The sequence below is a fragment of the Acanthaster planci genome, linkage group LG08, assembly GCF_054643075.1.
Source record: "Acanthaster planci isolate LZ-2023a linkage group LG08, COTS_SCS, whole genome shotgun sequence".
NCBI lineage: Eukaryota > Metazoa > Echinodermata > Asteroidea > Valvatida > Acanthasteridae > Acanthaster > Acanthaster planci.
The window spans coordinates 20073872-20094958 of record NC_141784.1 but is presented as its reverse complement, the minus strand read 5'-3'; the positions used below and the strand labels follow the sequence as shown (position 1 = coordinate 20094958).

The window sequence follows — 21087 nt, the reverse complement described above, 5'->3', positions numbered from 1 at the left end:
CGTCTCAGGATTTCAGAGTGTTTATGCAAACGCTGATAAACACAGAGACAAGACTAAAGAAATTCTCCCGTACAGCTGGCTGAAATTTTACGGCTTGAAACATCACTGGCAAAATCATGAAAATCCTGTGAAAATGTTGCGAAGTCTGCCACATTTCGCTGCGACAACCTGAATTCAGCCTTGGGCTGACTTTCTGAAGTGCATGAATTGCAAAATGTAAGTTTTTATCATATTTGTTGATGACTTAAATTGGTCCAATTCTCAGGTTGTGGGCGTGACACTGAAACTAACCATGCTTGCAAATGCAAAGCTAAAGTTAACGTCACACCCACCAATGCCAAACATGCCAAATGGTAATGAATGAGTAAGCATCCCTTGTTCCTTATAAGGTAGTTACAATCAAGGTTATTCCTGGGTTAATGACTAGTACTAGTACTAGTAGGCCAACTACTAGTAATTGAACGTTCAAACGTGATGTTGAAACTCTTATCATTCTCGTATTGTTTTGGGAGTGCGTGCCAGTGTATCCAGAACCTACCGAGCCTTCAGTTTTCATCAGTTGATTAAGCTCCATATCTGGTGGCATTACTGCATATGCATGAGATCTTGAGCAGTTTGGGGGAAATATTAACCCAAACACGGCAGCCTAACACAGCCTTAAATACTACAAACCTAGGTAGGCATGGTAAAATTAAGTATTCAGTGCTGTTGCTTGTAAGAGGACATGACCTTATTGTTCTCTGAAGCCGTAAAATACAACAGATAAGACAATGTACTATACAGTGCTGTGGCACTACTGGTATGAATGCGTGGCTTTATCGTTCTCCGTACGAGTAACAATGGAGGGTGCCCTAGCCAGAAGTAGTCATTTGTAGTGCTAGGTCCTTCAGGCTCAGACTACTGCTTAGTATTTTGAAGTACTGAGTACTGCAACCCAAATTTTGTGTAGAACTGTTAGGGTTAAAAGATTTAAATTTGTGGCGGCAGCTCCTACTTGTACAGGGAAAATTTCCCCGCTGGTACTGTAACACAGATAGGCACGGCACTAGAGCGACGCTCATTGGTTGGCTCAGCCCTCTATGTGCTTTGCTGAGCTGGTGACATCACAGCAACCACATGGGAATTACACGCAAGCTCATCGTCCGCACTCATGGACGCATTGCACACATACTGCTGGAGCAGTTTGAGCAAGTCAACAACCACTGCGTGTCGATCTACACACATGCACGTACGTGCATATGACCACGCTTGTAGGGCGCATCAAAATCCCATATCGATCTTTGCATATTCATGCGGTACACTCATCACTCTTGTCTCATGTCTATGAAACGTACTACCAACGATTCCCGAATTCATCCCATACATGCTCAGTCAGTGGTGCGGTTTCGTACATAAATAGCATTCAAAATATAACTTAGCAAAGTTACCTCGCCACCAGGGAATAAGCAAGGTGTCGGTCCTCAGTTTCACATCAAAGAATTGTACGAATTTGGTATCCTTGAAAAGCTTGTCGCCAGCTCTATCAGAACAGAACTGAATCGAGGCACCGATGCTAAGCGTGAGTGCATACACATTGAGGTCAATGACATCAGGTAATGAGATGATCGTTGTTCCCTCTTGTGACCTCTTCGTGCCAATTTGTGGAGGGATTTTTTTGCTGTGACTTGCATTGTCTAGTCGATAGCCGCAACACTGGCCATTCGGTCGTTCCATGTTCAACATTTTTTGTTTTTCCTCGACAGAATTCTCTTTTGATACGTCCACCTAATCACCACATCTACCCAAGGAATCAGTGGTCATCCCAGGTGTATCATGGCGTCCAGTGGCCTGGTCATCCCTGTGGTATTGTGGGGCAGTAACGCCCCCACACATTGCGTCTCGGCAGTGCTGATCACCACGGACCAGAGGACCATCATAACAGGGTGCCACGATGGCCAGATCTGCTTGTGGGATCTCAACGAGAGTATGCAGGTACTGCACTTGATGACCTTTGAGCCACTACGCGGCCGTTAGTCAGGATCGGAAGACTCCGCAATTTCCAGACAGAGTCAATCTTGGAAGTTGTGATCTCAACATTAAATATTCTCGGAACCACCATGTTCGGATGTGTAGATGTATGGATGTATGTTGCTTTTCAAACTCAACAACCGTAGAAATTGCTGTGTCAAAACATTTCAGAAAAGAAATCCTTAGGCCGTGCATGGACAGTGGCTATTTTGGCTACTGTCTTTCATGAACTTGTCGACTTAACTGCAGAAAAATCTTACGCAGAGAAAGTGAAAGAACTATACTGCACGTAACATTGCCTAGCACCGCACCTTTATTCTGTAGTCACACGGTGATCAACCCTTTTAAGCTAGTGATGAATTGTCAACCTCAGAGTAGGGTAATGTGTTCTTTAGTCTGCCATCCTGGGGTGTGAGGTGCTGACTTTAGGGTTGATCGGCTTTGAAGAGCTGAACTTGGCTTTGCCCAGATCACTGCTGAGAGGATAATAGGTAAACGTTATTCAGAATAAAGGTAATTGCGTACATACGCTCTTTAGAAGTGTTTATCAGAATACGAAGGAAATGTGATTTGGTTTGTGGCCTGATGTTATAAGTGTTTCTGATTATCAGGCTTTTCATTCGTGACAGGTTGTTCCTCGTAACATGCTACTAGGCCACTCTGCTGCCATCACCTGTCTGGCGAGGGCCAGTGAGTCTTGGGAGTCGTCAACCTTCATCAGTGCTGCTGAAAACGGGTAGAAAAAAATGCTTGTTTGCCGTTATCTTCAAAGTATGGCTAGTTCTAGATTCTCTGTCTTCCTTGTATGAAGTTTAAAGCATTGGTGAACTGTGAACTTTGACTTGACCTTTGACTTTCTTGTGTCTGACCTGTTGATGTCTACAGTGAGCTGTGCCTTTGGGACGTGAGCGACGGCCGTTGTATCGAGGTGACCAAAGTCCGCGGCGTGCCCACCGTCATGCATGTGAGTAAACAGTGACCAAGAAACAGTTACACAGAGCTCAGGTTGGCTGGTAGGCCCGGCTGTATTTATCACAGCTGCAATTTCGATTTGCAATTTGATTTGCGACCCAGCATTTCCAATCTGGGTTGTAGTCAATTGAAGAAAGCTTTTTTAAGTTTTGGTATCAAAGATAGTTCTAGCATTGCACTTCATAATTTTGTAGCTAAAAGCTTTTAATAAAATGTAAAAAAAATTTACAATGAATACTAAAGCAAAAAAATGAATCAAAATGATAGCGCATCCAAGTGATATGTTTGTTTTCTGAATTTGCTGGTGAAATCAGAACCGTACCAATTTCACAATCTGTCAACAGTGCAGTTGTTAAATGTTCTAATAAATCATTTGGAGCACTACAAACAAAAGCAGTGTGAGAATCTGGAAAAATAGAGACACAAACTTAAGTCTGGTTTTTGTGGCAGTTATTTTCACTGGTAACCAGGGAATCAATTGTATTGTCTTCCCTTGTAGACTTATCAGGCTACCAAGGGCACCAGCCGGGAGTCGCGCATCATCTGTCACGGGTACTACCCGGATGTTCACATCTTCGACGCGACCAGCCTGGAGCTGCTCTTCACACTGACCTCCAAGGTGGCTCCGGACTGGATCAGTGCGCTCTGCGTGATCCGGCCGCTTAAGAGGCAAGGTGAGGCAGACCGAAACCAGAAATAATGCATTTTTGTGGCGACCTCGCTTCGTCGGGAATTCACCGCATACACGCCCAGGTTCATTTTCATTTGATGGGAGACATGCTGAGCGCGTGTGACCAATTTTTCTTGAAAAGCATAAGAGCACAGTGTGCTAAGTTGCAGTTTTTCCCATCAACGTGTCTCTTTGTCGAGAATGGAGTTCTTCAAGTCAGAGCAGTCAACCCAAAGCATAGCTCTTAGATTCAACCAGTCGTAACACTCTTTTCTCACTGCCTGAAACAACCCGGCTGACATGAAGACTCGACTCTCCACTACTCCCTTATTTCCAAGCATTTTACCGAGAACTTGAAAAGTCACAATTGTTTGTATTTTCCAGAGGATGTTGTCATAGGCATATCCAAGAGTGGCATGCTGAAAGTTTGGAATCTGTGCGGTGCAGAAAGCAAGGTAAGGAATGCTAGTGTACAAGGGAAAATTCAAGTGCCAAGTTTGAATGATTAAAAAACCCTGAAAAATCCCATTTTTATGAACTGAGTCAAAGTAGGACATATTGTTCTAGTGATCTGCGTGTACGAAATAACATTTTTTTCAGTCCAATACTTTCTTTTTGTGTTTATTTCTTTTGTTTGAATTCTGCTATTCATGGGTTGAAATGTGAGACCTCATTTTGACTACATTTATTCCACCATTACAAAAAAAAAGGGTTCTCTGTCATGATCAAGTGAATCAATTTCTTGGTCGTTTGTTACTGTTTTACACGAAAGAGGTCCTCTTTGGATCATTTTTTTTCGCCTTTTTATAGTTGAGATCTAGGGAACAGTTCCTACAGATAGTTTTCCTCTTTTCAGAACACAGAGCCCCATCTAGAGGAGGAATGCAAACCGCTGAGATGCCACAATGCGCAGACTCTGTCCTGCTGTGCCTTTACCCTTCGCACCGTGCTGATCGTCTGCACCAAGTATTGGCAGGTATAGACCCCCGCGCCTCACCCACGGGGGGTAAAACATGGATATTGTACAATCACTGGACAGGACCATTGTGCCTTTGGAATTGTATGCCCATGCTCAGATGCATGCATGTCGTGTCAATTTGAAAGTTGCATTGTGCACATTCAGTTGAAAATTTTTTGCATGCACAAACCTGGGTGTGCTTAATGTGCATGGTCACTTTAATTAATAGATCATGTGAATAGGCCTCTCCATTCCACCTGCAGTTAATGTGGAGGGTCCATAGGGTACGTATTTCCAGTTCGCTCAATTCTTTGGATTTCACCAGTACTGTTGAAGAGAAATTAGTTGAAACTCTTATGTTTAATATGCATGAGCTACAAAGAATTTGCCATGCATATCCAACACATCAACAACTACCTAGCAAAAGTAAACCCCAGACGAGGGTTTGAGATCGCCCCGATTTATTTGGTGGCAATTTCCTACAGATCTATGACGCCGGCGATTTCTCCCAGTTGTGCTCTGAAGACACGGAGAAGGGTTACCATTGGTGCGGTGGGGACTTCATCAGCGCAGACAGGGTGATCATATGGAACAGCCAAGGCAAAGGGTTTCTCTACCAGCTCCCTACCAGGTGGGCATGTTGGAAGTTAGCCTCAGGCTTCAAGTCCAACTTCACACTAATATTTGTGAAATTCTACGGCAGAATGTTCCATTCTAGTACAGCAAGCTTTAGCAATACCGACTTTCCTTAGTAGAGGTGATTATTTCTGAACATAATATGTTGGCAATGTTGGGTTGGTCATGCGCTGTTGATGAAAAAGGAAAACCATTTTTGCCGTCCATTTTTCATCTGATATCAACTAAATGATACACATGTGGAGTAGAAATTGACCTCGTTATACTCTGCATGATGGTTGATATGAAAGTCCAGAATACTGGAAGCAGAAACTAATTTTGCTGAGCAGAATGATGTGCCACCTATTTATCCCAGCAGAACGTGGGATTCCTCAGAAGTACCTGTGATGTCTCATTTTGAGAAGTTGGGGGAAACTCAGTCCCCTCACTCATACTGAGAACCTGCCCATTCAATCCGCCTGTCTGCACGTGCAGATTTTGAACCCATGTCTAAGGGTTCAAAGGTCAGAGAAGCATTACTGCTTCAACGGGTCGTCGGGTTTATCATCCTTTGTGTTCCGTTTCAGTTGCATCCCGGAGAGCGAGGATTTCCGTAGCAACATCGGCCGGGGCGTGGAAGTCACCTCTCATCCCTTCCTCTACTGCATTCTGGAGGCCAACGACCTCAAGGTACCATAGCAAGTTGACTTGACCCAGTCGTCATATTTGAGTTAGGTGACGTTGATGCTTGGAGGACACTTAAATGCCATCACAGTAGGGCATTTTTACAGGTCACTGCTCATCTTTGGTTTTTGTCAGAGATTTGAAAATTGGAAGAGGTTCATGCTTTGTACTTTTGTCGCTATCAAAGAGGAAACCAAGGTATGTCAAACTCCTAGGGGGGGTCAGCATTGGAACAAAAAGTACTTGGAGTCTACAGTTTTTGTTTGTTGATTTGATTGAATTCAAAGGGCCACGAGGCAGCCTGTGTAAGATGATTGCTATTGAAAACTTATTAAGTGTGCAACTTTAAAATATCACAATGTCATTTTCTCTACCTGTCCCCTAGCCGTTGTCCTGTGCACCGGCCATGACGTTCTTCTACGGCCGGCGCGGCCCGTTCTACAAGCTGTTCGTCCGTGGGGACTCGGAGGGCTGCGTGACGGTGTGGAGAATGCCGGAGATCTCGGACAAGGAGCTGAGCTACCTGAAGCAGGAGGAGTTTGACACCCTGCCAGGTGAGGGAACGGATTCTCTTGTCGGCACAGACCCAGCCCGTTCCGGCGCTTCAGCCATGGGTGTGGTGTGGCGGCGCCCAAATGGGAACTATCTGGGTAAAGTAAAAGCAAGACCATTTCACAGAGGCATTTTCGGCCAACTGCACTGATGTCATGTAATGTATAAATAAAAATTGCCATCCTCAGCAAGCAAAGGTTTCAATCTTAATCACCGCCCTACAACAAATGGGTCTGGAAGGTCATCGTCAATTTTTGAGAACATCACAAAAATGAAGACTGATCTATCTTTATTGTGCAGGTAGTTTGAGAGTCGTGGCTCTATTTTCCTAGTCGGAAAACCGAGGTGGGAAGTTACTCTCCGATATCACAGACCTTCACGTGTTTCAGACATAGCACTAACAGAGTCGGCAGAAGGGTTGCACTTGAATGGTCGAGCCCATTCGATGAAGCAAGTGATGTATGTAAATCGAAGCATATCGGCTTCATTTCCCGTTTCAATTTTTTTTTGTCCTTTCTGTAGTTATGCCACCCTCTGCCAGTAACAGCCTGAGTGATCTATGGAAGTACTGTACTCCGCGACCTGCTGGCATCATAGATCAACTGGTCAGTATCGTACCTCTGGTAAACTTCAGAGAAACCCCTAGAAATTCTATGAATGAAGGGAAAAGGAAAAGGAAAGAAGTGTTAACCAGATCAAAGTTCTCGTTTTGATGTTTTGAAGTTGGTTCAGCTTTTCGTGACATTTTCCTGTCATTATGTTGCTTTACAGCAGCATTTATTGGTGTTAATGATGACAGCTGTGTGAGGTAATGTGTGCGGAGGATAACTTGAGTTCAGGTTTTTACGAAGTGTTGTTTCAGAATCGTTGTAAGGAGTTGTTTTCAGTAAGCAAACCTGGCGCATGCCACAATTGACCAGGCCTGGTGTGCTGTGGTAGACTCACTGTAGACTCACTGATAGAATTTGTCATTTCATTTTCTTGAAAGATTTTGAAAGTGTCAGAATCCAAGGAGGCCGTTAGACATCGAATAGTTTTTGATAGGTTCTGCTTTTAATTTAAGTCGTTTTAATGTCTGTGACTTAACTCTGATCGCAGAGTATTTCACACAGCGAGAAAACGTCCGAGCCTTTACCAGTCACAGCCAGCATCTACCTACCAGACCAAGGCTGGCTAGTGTGCGGTCGCAAGGACGGTAGCATCGTCATCGTGCCGGCCATTCAGACAGCCATCGTTCAGCTCCTGGAAGGACCACACACAGCCAGGAGAGGTACCAAAAGCTTTTGTTTTGCTTGAAGAATTATCCAGTCTGACGACAACCATTTCCTGTAGCACAGCTCCCCACTCCCCCTTTAAATGTGCTTCGTCATACCTTATCACTGCCATTTATGGCCCTATTGATCCCAGCCGTGAAAGGGCACCTTCATAAGCTTGGCTCTTATGATGAAACCAAGGGGCCAGTCGTGCAGGCCGTATGTCAAAGTGACCGTATTTTGAGAGTTAGCCATCAGCAGTGGTGCCCAGTGTCCTCACTGGGACACCGTACCTCTTGCTTAAGGTGTGTCTTGAATGCACTGGACAAGAAGGACCAAACACAGACCAGGAAAAGAACAGATGCATTCGTTGTTCTACCAGCTCTCCAACCTTCTCTTTTCTTAGCCATCTCCAAATCCACAAACACAGGGTGGGTCCCTGTCAGGAGATACTAAAAACTGATGGAGATCAAAGAACTTTTCTGTTAAAACCTGAACCCCGTACGGTGTGTGAAAAATCATGTTTACGTTGGACGATTTAGGACCAAAGATGCAAGAAATGATGCATCAGAGATGCCATTAGACGGTGGCTGTTATTTCATGTTGTTCCCCTAGGCTGGCCTCCCCACCGCATCCTGCGCGGCCACCAGGACAAAGTCACCTGCCTCCTGTACCCTCACCAGGAGAACAGCCGCTACGACTCCACCTTCCTGGTGTCGGGAGGTGTGGATTTCTCCATCTGCCTCTGGGACATCTTCTCTGGCAACCTGCTTCACACTTTCTGCCTGCACGGCGGAGAGATCAACCGTATGGTCATACCGCCGGAGAATTGCAACGTACGTCTCTCTTGTCATTTGAGAAGGGTGTTATGTATCATCGATTTCTTTGGGAGAGGCATCAAATCGTGTCCATATCATCGATCAATCAGTCACATATCTTGCATGTACGAACATGAAATCCTATTGGAACTGGAGAAATATATATCACGGTGCCTCATTTGTAAGCCCCACACCGATGCTCAAAGATTGCCAGTGCTTTTTGAGTTTTGAATTGGATTTATAAGGAAAAGAAAAAGTCAGACTATTTCTTGAATGTTTCGAATCTTAGGTCTAACTGTTTTCAACCAAACTCAAACTGAAATCTCAACTTTTTGTGTTTCCCTTTTGTTCTGTCCTGATTATTTGCTTTCGTACTCATTTCCACAAAACTAGCAATTGCCTGCATTGCGTTGAATCTTTATTTCACATTCAGTCTTGCTGTGTTATGCTCCTTTTTCCTGAAGCTGTGTCACCCAGCCTACTCACTCACTCACGCCAAACAGCAGCCCAAAACCATTTGTCCTTCGTTTTCCTTCCAGGCCCGGGTGTTGGCGTGCATCTGCACGGTCGCCAGCGACCACTCGGTGGCGCTGCTCAGCCTGCGCGAGCGCAAGTGCATCATGCTGGCCAGTCGCCACCTCTTCCCCATCAAGACCATCAAGTGGCGCCCCACCGAGGACTTCCTGGTGGTGGGCTGCGAGGACGGCAGTGTCTTCGTCTGGCAAATGGAGACAGGTACGTGACAGGCCGTGGGTGAGGAAACGAGATGAGCGAGCTCTGTTACTTAGCAACCACATCTGTTTTGAGCTATCATACTCTCTGTACAGAAAGTGATGACTCTTGAGTTGGACAGATGATCATTTGTCAACTGTTGGTTGATTTTGCACTGTACTTAGAATTTATTTGTGCACAGGTTACAAGGGCAAAATTAACCAGTTGTTGATGAATGGTTGTTGCCGGAACCTTTCTAAAATCTGGCGTGGGGCCAATGCTGCCCAAATAATTGACAGTTTTGTCCGTCTGGTCAACAATTTGGAACCAGGACGTATGGTCGTAGCACCGGTTATCAGAAGCCAATTTCATTTACCCATACAGAGGGAACCGTTCACTTGAAAATAATTTTAGGAGATGTCATTGAGGGCAAATATTGTGAGAGTAGCAGCCGGCAAGATTTTGTTCAGAGAGTTCAACCAGGAGCGTTCAAACTTGGCCTTATATGGAGATAGTTTGTTGGATCGGATGTGTATTGTCAGATAAGTTCTGGAAATTTATTGTTATTTCTTGCATCCCAGTAGTCTCTGTTGTATTCTGTAGGTCACTTGGACCGCATCGCCCAGGGTGTGACAGCCGAAGACATCTTGGAAGCATGTAACCACGTTGGACAGACTGTGGAAACCATGTTGACCCCCGCCCAGAGCATTGCCCAGGCATTCCGTCGCCGTAGCCTGACGGCAATTAAGAATGCTGCCCATCGCCACCTGCTTGCCACCTACCAGGGCTCCAATGTCCCTTCCACAATTGAACCTGTCCCCAAGAACCCTTCCCACGCTCTCTCCATCCAGGCCGTGCGTTCCAACAGCAAGGACTCGGACTTCCACGTGCTGTTCTTCGACACAGAGATCTTGGTGGTGCACCTGCTGACGGATGAGAATCTGATCCCCGGCATCGTCACCAAGGGCCAGTCTGAGGCGGGGAAGCTGTCGGCATCCAAGCAGGCCGAGTCCCACTCCCCAAAGCTCTCGCAGCGCGTGGCCGGGTTCCTGACCAAGCAGATCGAGAAGCAGATCAAGGAGAGCGACGACGAGGAGGACGAAGGCGTCTTGCACCAGATGCGGCCGCCCAGCGGCGCCACCTCTCGGCACCGTGGCGTTTTGACCCGCAAGGCCTCAAAGAACCTGACCCTGGACCAGAGTCACCTGACATTGGACATTGCCCAGCTCTTCATGTCCTGCCTGCATGCCTGGGGGCTGGACACCACCCTGGACGACATCTGCCTGACCAAGCTGGGCCTCCTCAAGCCCCACTCCCCCGTCTCCTTTGGCCTGCTCTCCCATGGCGCCTACATGTCCCTCATGCTCCCAGGCTGGCACCGTAGCCCATCCAAGAGCCCCTCCCCGTCCCGGATGTCGCCTGACCCCAGCTCCATCTCGGCAAAGGAGGCTCTCCAGCTCAAGAAGCGGGAGCAGAAGGAGCTGTCGGATAACCAGCTTGGCTCTCTCCTGGAAGGCCAGCAGTACTTGGGTCACTGGGAGCTCTCCAGAGCAGTCACCACCCAGCATCTCCTGTCGGTCATCTCGGTGGCCAACACCCTCATGAGCATGAACAACGCCAGCTTCATGATTCTGTCACATTTCCGCAAGGGCAAATCCAAAAAGTACGTAATATTTGTTTCCGACATATTCACCTCATCTTCCTAATATCAAGTGACATAAATTTCATCTTTGAACAAATTTTTCCAATTCTTTGAATCATAATCTTGTATCGGTTTTTCCCATTTTTCAACATCAATAGATCTGCCGCAGGCACAGAAGGAGATAAGAGTGATCCCTTTGACAATCTCGCTGATCTTACCCCTGAGCAAGCCATGATAAAGCAAGGTAAAGCCAGCCTTTCAATTCATCACCTCGCACCATTAGCCCAAGAGTCACTGTCCGTGTTTGAAGTTAAAGAACCAAGTGTATTGGATCCAGCTTGTGGTCACACAGAAGAGCTTTGCACTGCCAAACAGTAGTAGTGCTCAAGAGATTGTATATCTTAACCTCTAAGCCACTCATCCTGCGAGTAATAACCATAGCTTGTCCCGCACAAGAGATTGTACATCTTAACCCCTAAGCCACTCGTCCTGCGAGTAATAACCATTGCTTGTCCCGCACAACAAACTCATGTAGATATTGATTGTCGTTTGTCTTCCACTCCTTGCCTGTAACCAGGCTGGAGTTTGCTAGCCGCTCTGCACTGTGTCCTCCTCCCTGATTTGCTGGGGAGCACCCGCTACAAACCACCGCATCTAGAGATGTTGGCCCGCAGGTGGCAAGACAGGTGCCTGGAGGTAACGTTTATCAATTTCTCCAACTCTTGGTTCCCAAATGGCCAAGCCTCATCAGTGGTCACACGCCCATTTGTACCTCTTCAGTATGTCTGAATTTCTCACCGTGAGGAACATTTAGAGCTTCTGCTTTTTCCTGATGGAGCTATAGAGGCTTTGCGTGGGAGCCATGTTGCAGGGCGCTTCTTTTGTTCCACAGGGAAACCTCCTTTGTGCATACCCTGTGGAACAAAAGCACTGGCCTCCAAGATGCCAGCCATGCAAACCCTCTATGGGTGTTCACAGCATAAAACGCACTATTGAACCAGGAAGAATCATTCCAAACTTTGAAACACCTATTCAGATAACACGAGGATCCTTTCAAATGAACACGTCCTAATAAATGCAAATTTTCTTGAAGGTACAACGTTCTAAAAGAGTACATCTTCAACTGGTCTGAGCCTTTTGAAGTCAGCCTTTTGAGTTTAAAGGATGTATTTGTAAATGCATTTATTTTATGCATTTGGGTTTTTCGTTTTGTTTTCTTTTCCCCTTTTTTTTGCATGTAGGTGCGGGCAGCTGCCCAAGCTCTGCTGTTGGCTGAGCTACGTCGCATCGGTGCGGACGGACGCGAGGAGGTGATCCACACCTGGGCCCACCACCTGCCCAACTACGTGGACTCCTCGCTGAGTCTCCTGGGCAGCCAGAGCCAGGCCAGCTCCATGTCCTCTCTGTCGGAGACGGGGAGCAGCGAGAGCGAGGAGCACGAGGAGGAGATACTCTCAGGTAAACAGAGAGAGAGAGTGTCTTTATTCTTTGTGGCCGTCGTGCTGAGCATGGAAGGGAATTCCTTATCAAGTTCTGGTTACCAGCTGCATTTTCATGGAATGTTCATTGCCACTGACTGGTCCCCTGCTGATTTTTGCTTAGCTGATAAATTTTGTCAGCAAGATTTTCTGCAATCAGGTTGACTAAACTTGCTACGTAGACTCCGTGAATGTTTTGAAAATGAAACTGATTCCCAACTTTGCAGGTGATTCGCCGACTAAGAAGTTGTCGACTTCGTTTGAGTCACGCCGCAAGCAGGCCACCGCCATCGTCATGCTGGGGGTGATTGGGGCCGAGTTTGGGGCAGAAATTCAGCCCTCCCGCCTGCAAGGCAGCCCCTCCAACCGCCCGGTCCAGCAAGGGTTTGGCATGAACGACTACTCCTTGGCCAGGCACACAGGTAAGTTGAGGGTTGCTGGGAACCAGGGAGTGACAGGATACCAGAACGATAGGATGTGATGGGTAAATTTGTCACAGAGAAGCCCTTGCCTGCTAGGCACAGATAGGTTTGATGGGTTGACAGGGAACCAGGGATTGTTGGGTTACCAGGAAAATAACTAGGGATGGAAACATTGGACAAGAACAACTTTTCACTTCCCAGATGATATGATGTTGGAGTGAAGGGAACCAGTGATAAACAAGTTACCAGTATTGATGACTACCACTGAAAAAATTGGGCTTTGTCTTCTCTTATCAAATTCAAAGACAGTTTGGGTTTTTTGGCAGGAAACTGGGAAATAATAGGGTACCAAAAAATAAGTAAATTTTATCATGAACAATGGTTAGTCATTTGGAGTTATGGAAGATATTCAAGGATGGTCAGAAAAGTAAAGTGGAGAGTTTTCAAGATTATCCTGCTGAAGATAGGAACATTATAAACCCTAACTACAGGACAGTTAGGGACAGCCCTAGCATCAATCACCTCACTTTGTCGCGAGGCCATGAGTACAGATTTGACAAGAGTTTGTCCCCCTCTCCCTCTGTCACCCCCAGCCCAAGCTCTGGCTTACCTCCTCCTGGAGCCCCCGAGGCCCAAGCTACCGGCTCACACCCCGATCCGCCGGGCCGCCATCGACCTGCTTGGCAGGGGCTTCACCGTCTGGGAGCCGTTTATCGACGTCTCGGCTGTCTTCCTGGGCCTCCTGGAGCTGTGCAGCGATCCCAACCAGTTTGCCGCCAGGTACTCACTCCAAAGCTGTGATGTTGGGCTGGTCTCTCCCCTGGTCGGAAATCCATCGTTCCCCTTCACAGGTCTAGGACCACGATGAAAATGGGCCATCCCGGTGCTCTGACCTCGTTAATTGTTTTTATCAGACTTTTCACTGACACGGATATTGCTGAAAAAAATCCTTGGTAATAAGTTGTCCTGGAAAGTCAGGGAAAGCCATGGAAACTTTGGGGAAAAAATGGGGTGTCCTTGAATCCTGAAGTTGGAGGAAAAAAGTCATTGAAAGTCATGTAATAATGAAATCATGATAAATTTAGAGGTTATCCTTGTCAGTCTATAGCAGTGGCTGTAGCAGTCTTGCTGTTCATAATACTAAACAGCTTTTCTATGCAAAATGGTAATAAATGTCATAGAAGGTGCCCTATTTTGGTCCTAGAAAGTCCTGGAAAAGCCATGAAATTTGGTTTCTGGATTTCTGTGGGAAATTGATTGTAGTTGCTGATTTTTGCTTAGCTTGTAAACTCTTGGAGCAATATTTTCTGTATAGCACCAGTGTAACTTGGTCCATGTTACTTGATGAAAACTCATCCCTCACTGTAAGGTTGGCCTGTCTTACAGCATGTTTATTTTTTACTTTGTCAGCATTAACAGCGGCCTTCCCATCACACCAGTGGCCGACTCCAACCGCAGCTCCCACCACGCCCTGGCCCTGATTGCCACGGCCCGGCCGGCCACCTTCATCACCACCATCGCCAAGGAGGTGGCCCGCTACCAGGCCCTGGCCTCTAACACCCAGACGCCGGCTGCCATCCTGCAGGCCAACCCGATGGGCCGGGCCAAGGCCGAGGTGCTGCGCATCGTGGAGCTGCTCATTGAGAAAATGCAGAACGACGTGGTGGACCTGATGATTGAGGTTTGTGTCCAAGGAAGACTGTGCCCACGAGCCTGTGTCTACATAGTTATGACTATGGCTAGCGTACCAATGCAAGTCAATGGCCAAGTGCCAGTAGCCACTTCCCATAGACTCGTTTTACTCCCAGCTGCAGGGAGTTGATTTAGACACTTTATTTCTCAGTAATAAAAGCACAACACATTACCGCTACTAATGAACATCTGGCTGCCATTTTTGCCATGTGTCGTGCTCAGATGCACTAATCACAATGGCTTTTTGTGTACATTCAGTTGAAGAATGATCACGTGATTATACATGATCAAGTAAGCTGTCCTTGTGACTTTCTTTTACCAACGTTAAGAAGCGGTAAATGTGAGACTGGCATTATTGCATATTTGTATGTAATTCTTGAATCATTGTACATTCTTGTAAAGACACAAGACTTCAAAAGTGTCAGGATGTCTTTTTTCTTTGAACAATTAGCAAACAGAATTCTGCTCCAGGAAGGCAAGCCCATGAGTATCTTTCAGTGTGGTTGTATTATTGATGATCCTACAGGTGATGGACATTGTTGTCCACTGCCTGGACTCGGGCCAGCTCAAGACCAAGGGACTTTTAGAGATCTTCCCTTGCATCTGTCGCTTCAACATGCTCAGCTACTGCCACAACACCAAGAAGACGGCAGCCGGCGCCAAGACGGGCCTCATCGCCATCTACGACGCCAAGACGGGCAAGTCACAGGTTAGCCCTTTTATTATGAGAATGTGGATGTAGAGGAGGAATTTTCGCGTGAAGTGTGAGCCAGTCATGATTGTTTTACTTCAGATTTGTCTTCTTGTATTTGGCCAGGAGGAAATGTCTGATCTCTAGGGGCTTACCCAGCACTTCCACCCAGTAACTGCTCCCCTTCCACGTGGTATTCATGAAACGACCCTATCTCATGCAGACCCATGCCCACTTCCATATCTCCTTGATCTATCAAATTTACAGGTGTCAATAGTCCTATTTCCAGCAATCTCTAAATACGTTTGTGGGTCATCTTCGGTCCTACATTTATTGGAGTCTTATCATTTTAATTATTTAACCATTTGGGTTTAAAGAATTGTCTTTGCGATTTGTTTGGTTTTGAATTAATTTTCTAATTTGATTTTTAATTTGTGCTTTGTTTGTTTGAAAATAACTCAGTTGTCTACGGCTGAATTAACAAAAATACCCGAGAAATGTGGAATTTGGCTTGCGACCCATAGGTACAAACGAAAGACTGCTCTTAAAAACAGACACACCCAATCCCGATGTTCATGTCTTTCTTCTGCCACAGTCCATTTCTGGCCACACCACTGCTGTCACAGCTCTGTCTTTCTCCCCTGATGGCAAGTACATGGCCTCTTATGCCTTTGGCGACACCAAGCTCTGCTTCTGGCAGGTAAGTAGCTCTGATCACATATCATTTTCAGATTCTCTGATGTCAATTTGTGGCACTTTGGGGGATGTTGGTGTTATTTTGGTAGATACCAGTGAGCAGTTTTTGCGGTGAATTTGTGTTGTTTGTCATCCGAGATCATCTTGTTTCAAATGTTTAGGGATTTTCATAACAAGTGACCTTGTAATCCTGGGTTGATCAAAGCCTTATATTCATAAAGTTTATTTATTATCCACACCCCTTTCTAAACTGACCCCAATAAAGACCATTGCCACGCCCGTGGCTGGAGTGATGAAACTGGTAAGTGCTAACAAAACAGCCCCTTTGGTGTGCGATGCCATTTGCTTATGTCATTTGGCTATATTTGTATATTTGAGTTATGCATTGACGGTAGAGGGCAGTAGATATAGGTATTGCGAATAATTTGAAGCCATCTTTTGCCTGGGATGGTTACCCTTTCCCAATAACTTTGCGGCATCAGTTATAGGCTATGTCAAGAACCCTCACCCTTGGGCCACCCTCTTGCCAACACCCAAATCTTTGGTTGCAATCTAGATAGTAGATGCACGCATACAGTTTGATCATTCATTACACCTTATGCATATTTATGAGCCAGTGCACTTACTTCATTGGTCCATACTCCAGTTCTGTCCAGGAATCAAAATAATGAGCTCCTTCAATGTGTTCCTGGAATTTTAACAGCCGCCTCTGATGTACTGTTCCACTTGTTTCAGTTGCACAGTTCTAAGTAAGTTTTGGTACCCAAATTAAAAATTTTGATAAATTAAAATGATAATGCATCTTGTAAATATGCATCAAGTGTAATGAAACAATCGCAGTGTGGTTTAATTGTGGGTACAGTCAAATTGGTAAATTGTCGAAGCAGTCCAAACCCTCAAGACCTCAGAACTAGAAAGAATGCATCCTTTCGGACTGATTTCACGTGTGTGTGTGTATTGAAGCAAGGTTGTTATCTTGTATGAGTGATTGCGCATGGCTTACATAGTGTGGACTGTGGACCTCCGCCCAAAAGAAGTCCACATAATGTAGGGTTAGAAAGCATTGTGTGGTCTCACACATGTCCACACAGTGTTTTGCCCTCTCTGAGAAACCACTTCAGAGGCATTTTGGGGTCAGGGTAATCCATAGAAAAATGAAGAGGAACACTCCAGGAAATCATCAAACATCCAGCTGAAAGGACGTATGCTAACCAAGAGAAAAGGGAGCATTTTGGCCAAGTTTCTTGACCATAGGAGAACAGCGGAGTGTCCACACTGAGTATGTGAAACAAGCATGTGTGTGTGTGTGTACACGACTACAGGACATGCACAGTGCATGGACACAGTTGCATGGATTGTAGCCATAGAGTGTGATCCGTGTTTAAGTTGTTGATGGCAGGCAAGCCCTTTTAGTAATTTCTTTCTCTACTGACATGATTTCAGTGTGTGGAGACGCATGTTGTCCAGTCGGTTGAGGGAACAGGTGCTGTTTATGTTTGGTCTCCAAGTATGAAACACAGATTACCCAGTTGAGAAGTCTGGTTTGTTCCACAGCCTGATTGTTCTCGTCAAACGAATGCCGTTTGCACGAATTGGGTGCCAGGTTGTTGATCTGTGTGTTTCTGTTAGTGGGCAGCAGCTCGTGTCGGAGTTTGTGTTGGAAAGTTTGCAGAGTGAGGTCATTTCGTGGACAGACTTAATTTTACTGTGCATGCATGGTTGCGGAAATCTATCACGATTTTTTTTTTTTTATGAGTTCCAGAGTCAGTGAACCTGAGGCGTGGTCCAAAAAGTTCTGGGGATCTTAAGCAACAACAAATTAAAAGCAGAAAACAAAAACGCAAGATGAGAACGAGACAACACCCCCAAATAGTCGAAAACAAATGTTGGTTAAGTTGATAAACTTTGTACCATGGATTGTGAAAAAACTGGAAATTCCGGTCTAAATACCCTGAAGCAAAGGTACTATCTCCCATACTCAAAACTTTCCGGGATACCGTGCCTCTGTAACACAGGATCTGTTTGTCATTGCTGGCCCTTCAAGCGCATCAACACATATTTCTGTTTGCAGTTGACTCCCAATGTAAAGCAAACCGTAGTGTCAAAATGCTGTTATTACGAGTAAGTTTTGTAAATCCCAATGACTTGAATTCTTTGTGTCTCTCTTAGTTTTTTTTGGCCACTCCTCTTATAACGCAGTCCTGGTAATAACAAAGTCATTTGTGTGGTCCCTGTAACCTCATTGCAATAAGAGTTGACTGTATTGCATCATGGGCTATTGTGTAATTCAACCACCAGAGTTAGAAGCCATTACTGCGGTGGCACAACAGGTGGTACGCGCACATTACATGCCTCTTTGACCAATAGGGTGTCGTAATTTACCAGATGCGCGCGCGCGTCGAGCTGAAGAATGTGCGTGCGAGTCTGGTGCCACTGCAGTTATGGCGTCTAATCGAATTCATTCCATTTGAGATGATGAACTGGAAACTAATTGTAGTTGTTTTCTATCGGGTCAGACTGGCAGTGCGCTTCTCGGGGGCATGATCAGCTCCTCTACCAAGTGCGTCAAGGCCTTCAAGACCAGGCCGTTCACCGGTTCCTTCACGGCCAACCAACTGCGCCAGGTCACCCTGTCCTGGCCCCAACCCAGGGCCGTCATTCTCAAGTACATGGACGGCTCCATGGACAAATTCCAGCTGTAAGGAAGACCAGTCCATTTCGCTAGACTCTGCCAGCAATCTTTAAGTTAACCTGAGGGAGCTTCTGTTCCCATGAGAACATGGCTTGTTCCAGTTGAGAACGCCTGTGGTTCCCACCGAGAACCAAAGCGCGGTCTCAAATGGTGGCCCATGTGCATACACACTGACTCTGGAGCAATGTAATTTTATTCCAAGTGGTAATGAGAACGCTGTCAAAACATATTTACTACACGGGCAGAAATTCCTGTAACAGTGTTATTTCACAAGAGGGGGTCCCCGTAAAGTTGGTGCATTCGTCAGTTGGAAACACTGCTGATGGCCTCCTTGATATGGGCTTAGTCCGAGGCTGCTAAGCAGTTGTTATGGATTTCAGCCCTTGAGCTGGGGTTTTGCAAGGATATGAAATAAAAACCATGCGTCATGCATCTCAGTTGCAATATTGTGAGCACTTGCCTAGTTTTACTAAAGCAATTCCATCAAAAATGTGATTCAAGTTCCAAATGTTCATAATGCTTGGCGTATTTGCAAAAACTTATATACAGTTATGTGAAAGATTTTGATTATACATTGAAAGTGTTCCACCCCCATTTCTATGTTAGAGACCCCACCCACTGTCTCATATCCCATTTCAGCTTGCAAAACAATGTTTCATCCCCACTTTCTTCCTGCGTAGCGGGTTACCAGTCATCACTGATGTTATATCCAGCCCTGTAGACACAATTAGCAACATTTGCACTGAATTATGTCTCTGTAATGGTTTTATCATGTTGTATATTGTTTCTATCTGTTCCCCCGTACTCGATCTTATCCAACTATGTTTGAAACGACCAGCATTATGTGAAAACTTGAATGTTTATGACATTTTTTTTTCATCAGCCTGGAACCAAACAATAACCCATTGAGAAACTAGTCGGTTGATGCTGTGCCGGGCACGGTATCACCTTTAATGTGAATTTATGTAGAATCTGGTCCTTGGACCGTTATCTTGTCACACAGCCTCACATGTGCATGCGGAGTCAGGCTTAGGGTGCCGTTTTCCTGAGGGTCCACATCTCATACGACACCGACATGAAAATGTTGCTGGTTTCAGACACCTTTTAAAAACAATTTCGTGCTGAAAATCAGGAGGCCTTGTTGTCTTTGGTGCTCAGCCGCTGCAGTTAGCTCTATCAATCAACCCCAACAAAATGTGAATTGTAGTAGAACACTTGGTGTCATATTCTCATCTTTCGATGTAAGCCTCAAATCTGTTTCTATAATTATCGATTGTGTACTGCTTGTGTAATCTTCTGTAAAGGCTGGACATTATTTAAATATTTTATTTCAAATGGAATGAATTATACAGAGAATCACGTGTTTAGAAATATTGACTTGTACATGTAAAAAAAATATTGTTCACTACTGTATAACAAGTACTCTGTTGCATTGCGCGTTGGAGATGTCAGCGAGGATTGTAACAAACAGGAATAAGAGATCTAAACATCTCGGCTGTATAACTGCAGAGATCCCTTTTTCTTGGTAAAAGTTTTGTGTGTACTTGAAGACGCCCATTTTTGATACATTGGCAAAGTTTGAATTCAGTTGGACAAGGGTTTATTGGTACAGTCTTAATATTCAAACGACTGGGCTCTGTCCATGAGCGCTTTTCTCTGTTTTTTCCCTCCGTCGTGTGGTATCCAATTTGTGCGGTACGTGCAATTTTTCCACGGTAAACTCGTGACGGCTCGATGTGACAGATTTCCGTTGCGGTGATAATGAAGAAAATGAGTAAGGAGTATTGAGTATGAGTTTTTCGCCTCTGTTCTTTTGGGATGCCGACAGAATTGTCTTCTTTCGAGATTTTAAAATCAAGCCTGCATTTGGGTGTCGTAAGTTTGTGGCTCTCTACTGAACAACTCGCATCCTAACTTTAATTGAATTGAAAAATTGAAAAAGATTGGAGGATTTCGGTGATCTTTCAGGCTTGGCACGCTGCCAGAAAATGGAGGACTTGCTTTCACCCAATTTGAAAAAGCCGAGACCGTCGTAAATTGGTGAGCGCGCCAGTGCAATTGGGGGTCGTTCTGTCTGCGTAGTTTGTCGTCCGTTTGGCCCTGAGTTGTATTGATTTTTTGCATTAGTGGTCTGCGTATTAACGACAATGTACGACAATTAAATCCCTCGTTGGCTGATCACGTGGATACGTAACTAGCGGCACAGCTGTTGAAAAATACTCGGTGGAAAAGTGGGGTTGAAAGGGCCAAGGACTGAGAGCCTGTTTCTTATTGTGGTTCATAATTGCAACCGTGCTGGATGGTCATGTAAATTTCAATGATTGGCATAGTAGAAAGGCTTGCGTATGAGGCAAATAGTTTCGAGAAACCAATGTTGGGAATAGAGAAAAATCTCGACCATAACAATGCCATTCGTAGGAAGCCTGATATTTATTAATGACCAACGAGTAACTTAAGAAATTATCGATAGAAAGCTGGTAATGCAAGCGTCAACAGGGACGGAAACCTCTTCGAAAAGACACGGTTTTACCTTT

The 21087-nt window shown here is 45.3% G+C and overlaps 1 protein-coding gene across 2 annotated transcripts; it reads left to right on the top strand.

The window, feature by feature from the left end:
* The first annotated feature begins 33 nt into the window (after positions 1–33).
* On the top strand, positions 34–20342 carry wdr7 (WD repeat domain 7). Of its 2 annotated transcripts, XM_022229176.2 has the most exons (25): positions 34–216; positions 1743–1971; positions 2637–2743; positions 2893–2971; positions 3479–3653; positions 4034–4104; positions 4506–4625; positions 5093–5238; positions 5810–5912; positions 6292–6460; positions 6981–7063; positions 7557–7728; positions 8327–8547; positions 9069–9264; positions 9844–10903; positions 11041–11126; positions 11460–11578; positions 12124–12340; positions 12588–12782; positions 13376–13562; positions 14193–14463; positions 15001–15183; positions 15761–15865; positions 16127–16162; positions 18378–20342. In XM_022229176.2, exons 2-25 carry the CDS (start codon positions 1813–1815, stop codon positions 18561–18563), a joined length of 4446 nt encoding a protein of 1481 aa, XP_022084868.2. In that variant the 5' UTR covers positions 34–216; positions 1743–1812; the 3' UTR covers positions 18564–20342. The 2 variants fall into 2 exon arrangements, with proteins under 2 accessions (XP_022084868.2, XP_022084877.2); XM_022229185.2 differs by lacking the exon at positions 16127–16162.
* The last annotated feature ends 745 nt before the right edge of the window (positions 20343–21087 follow it).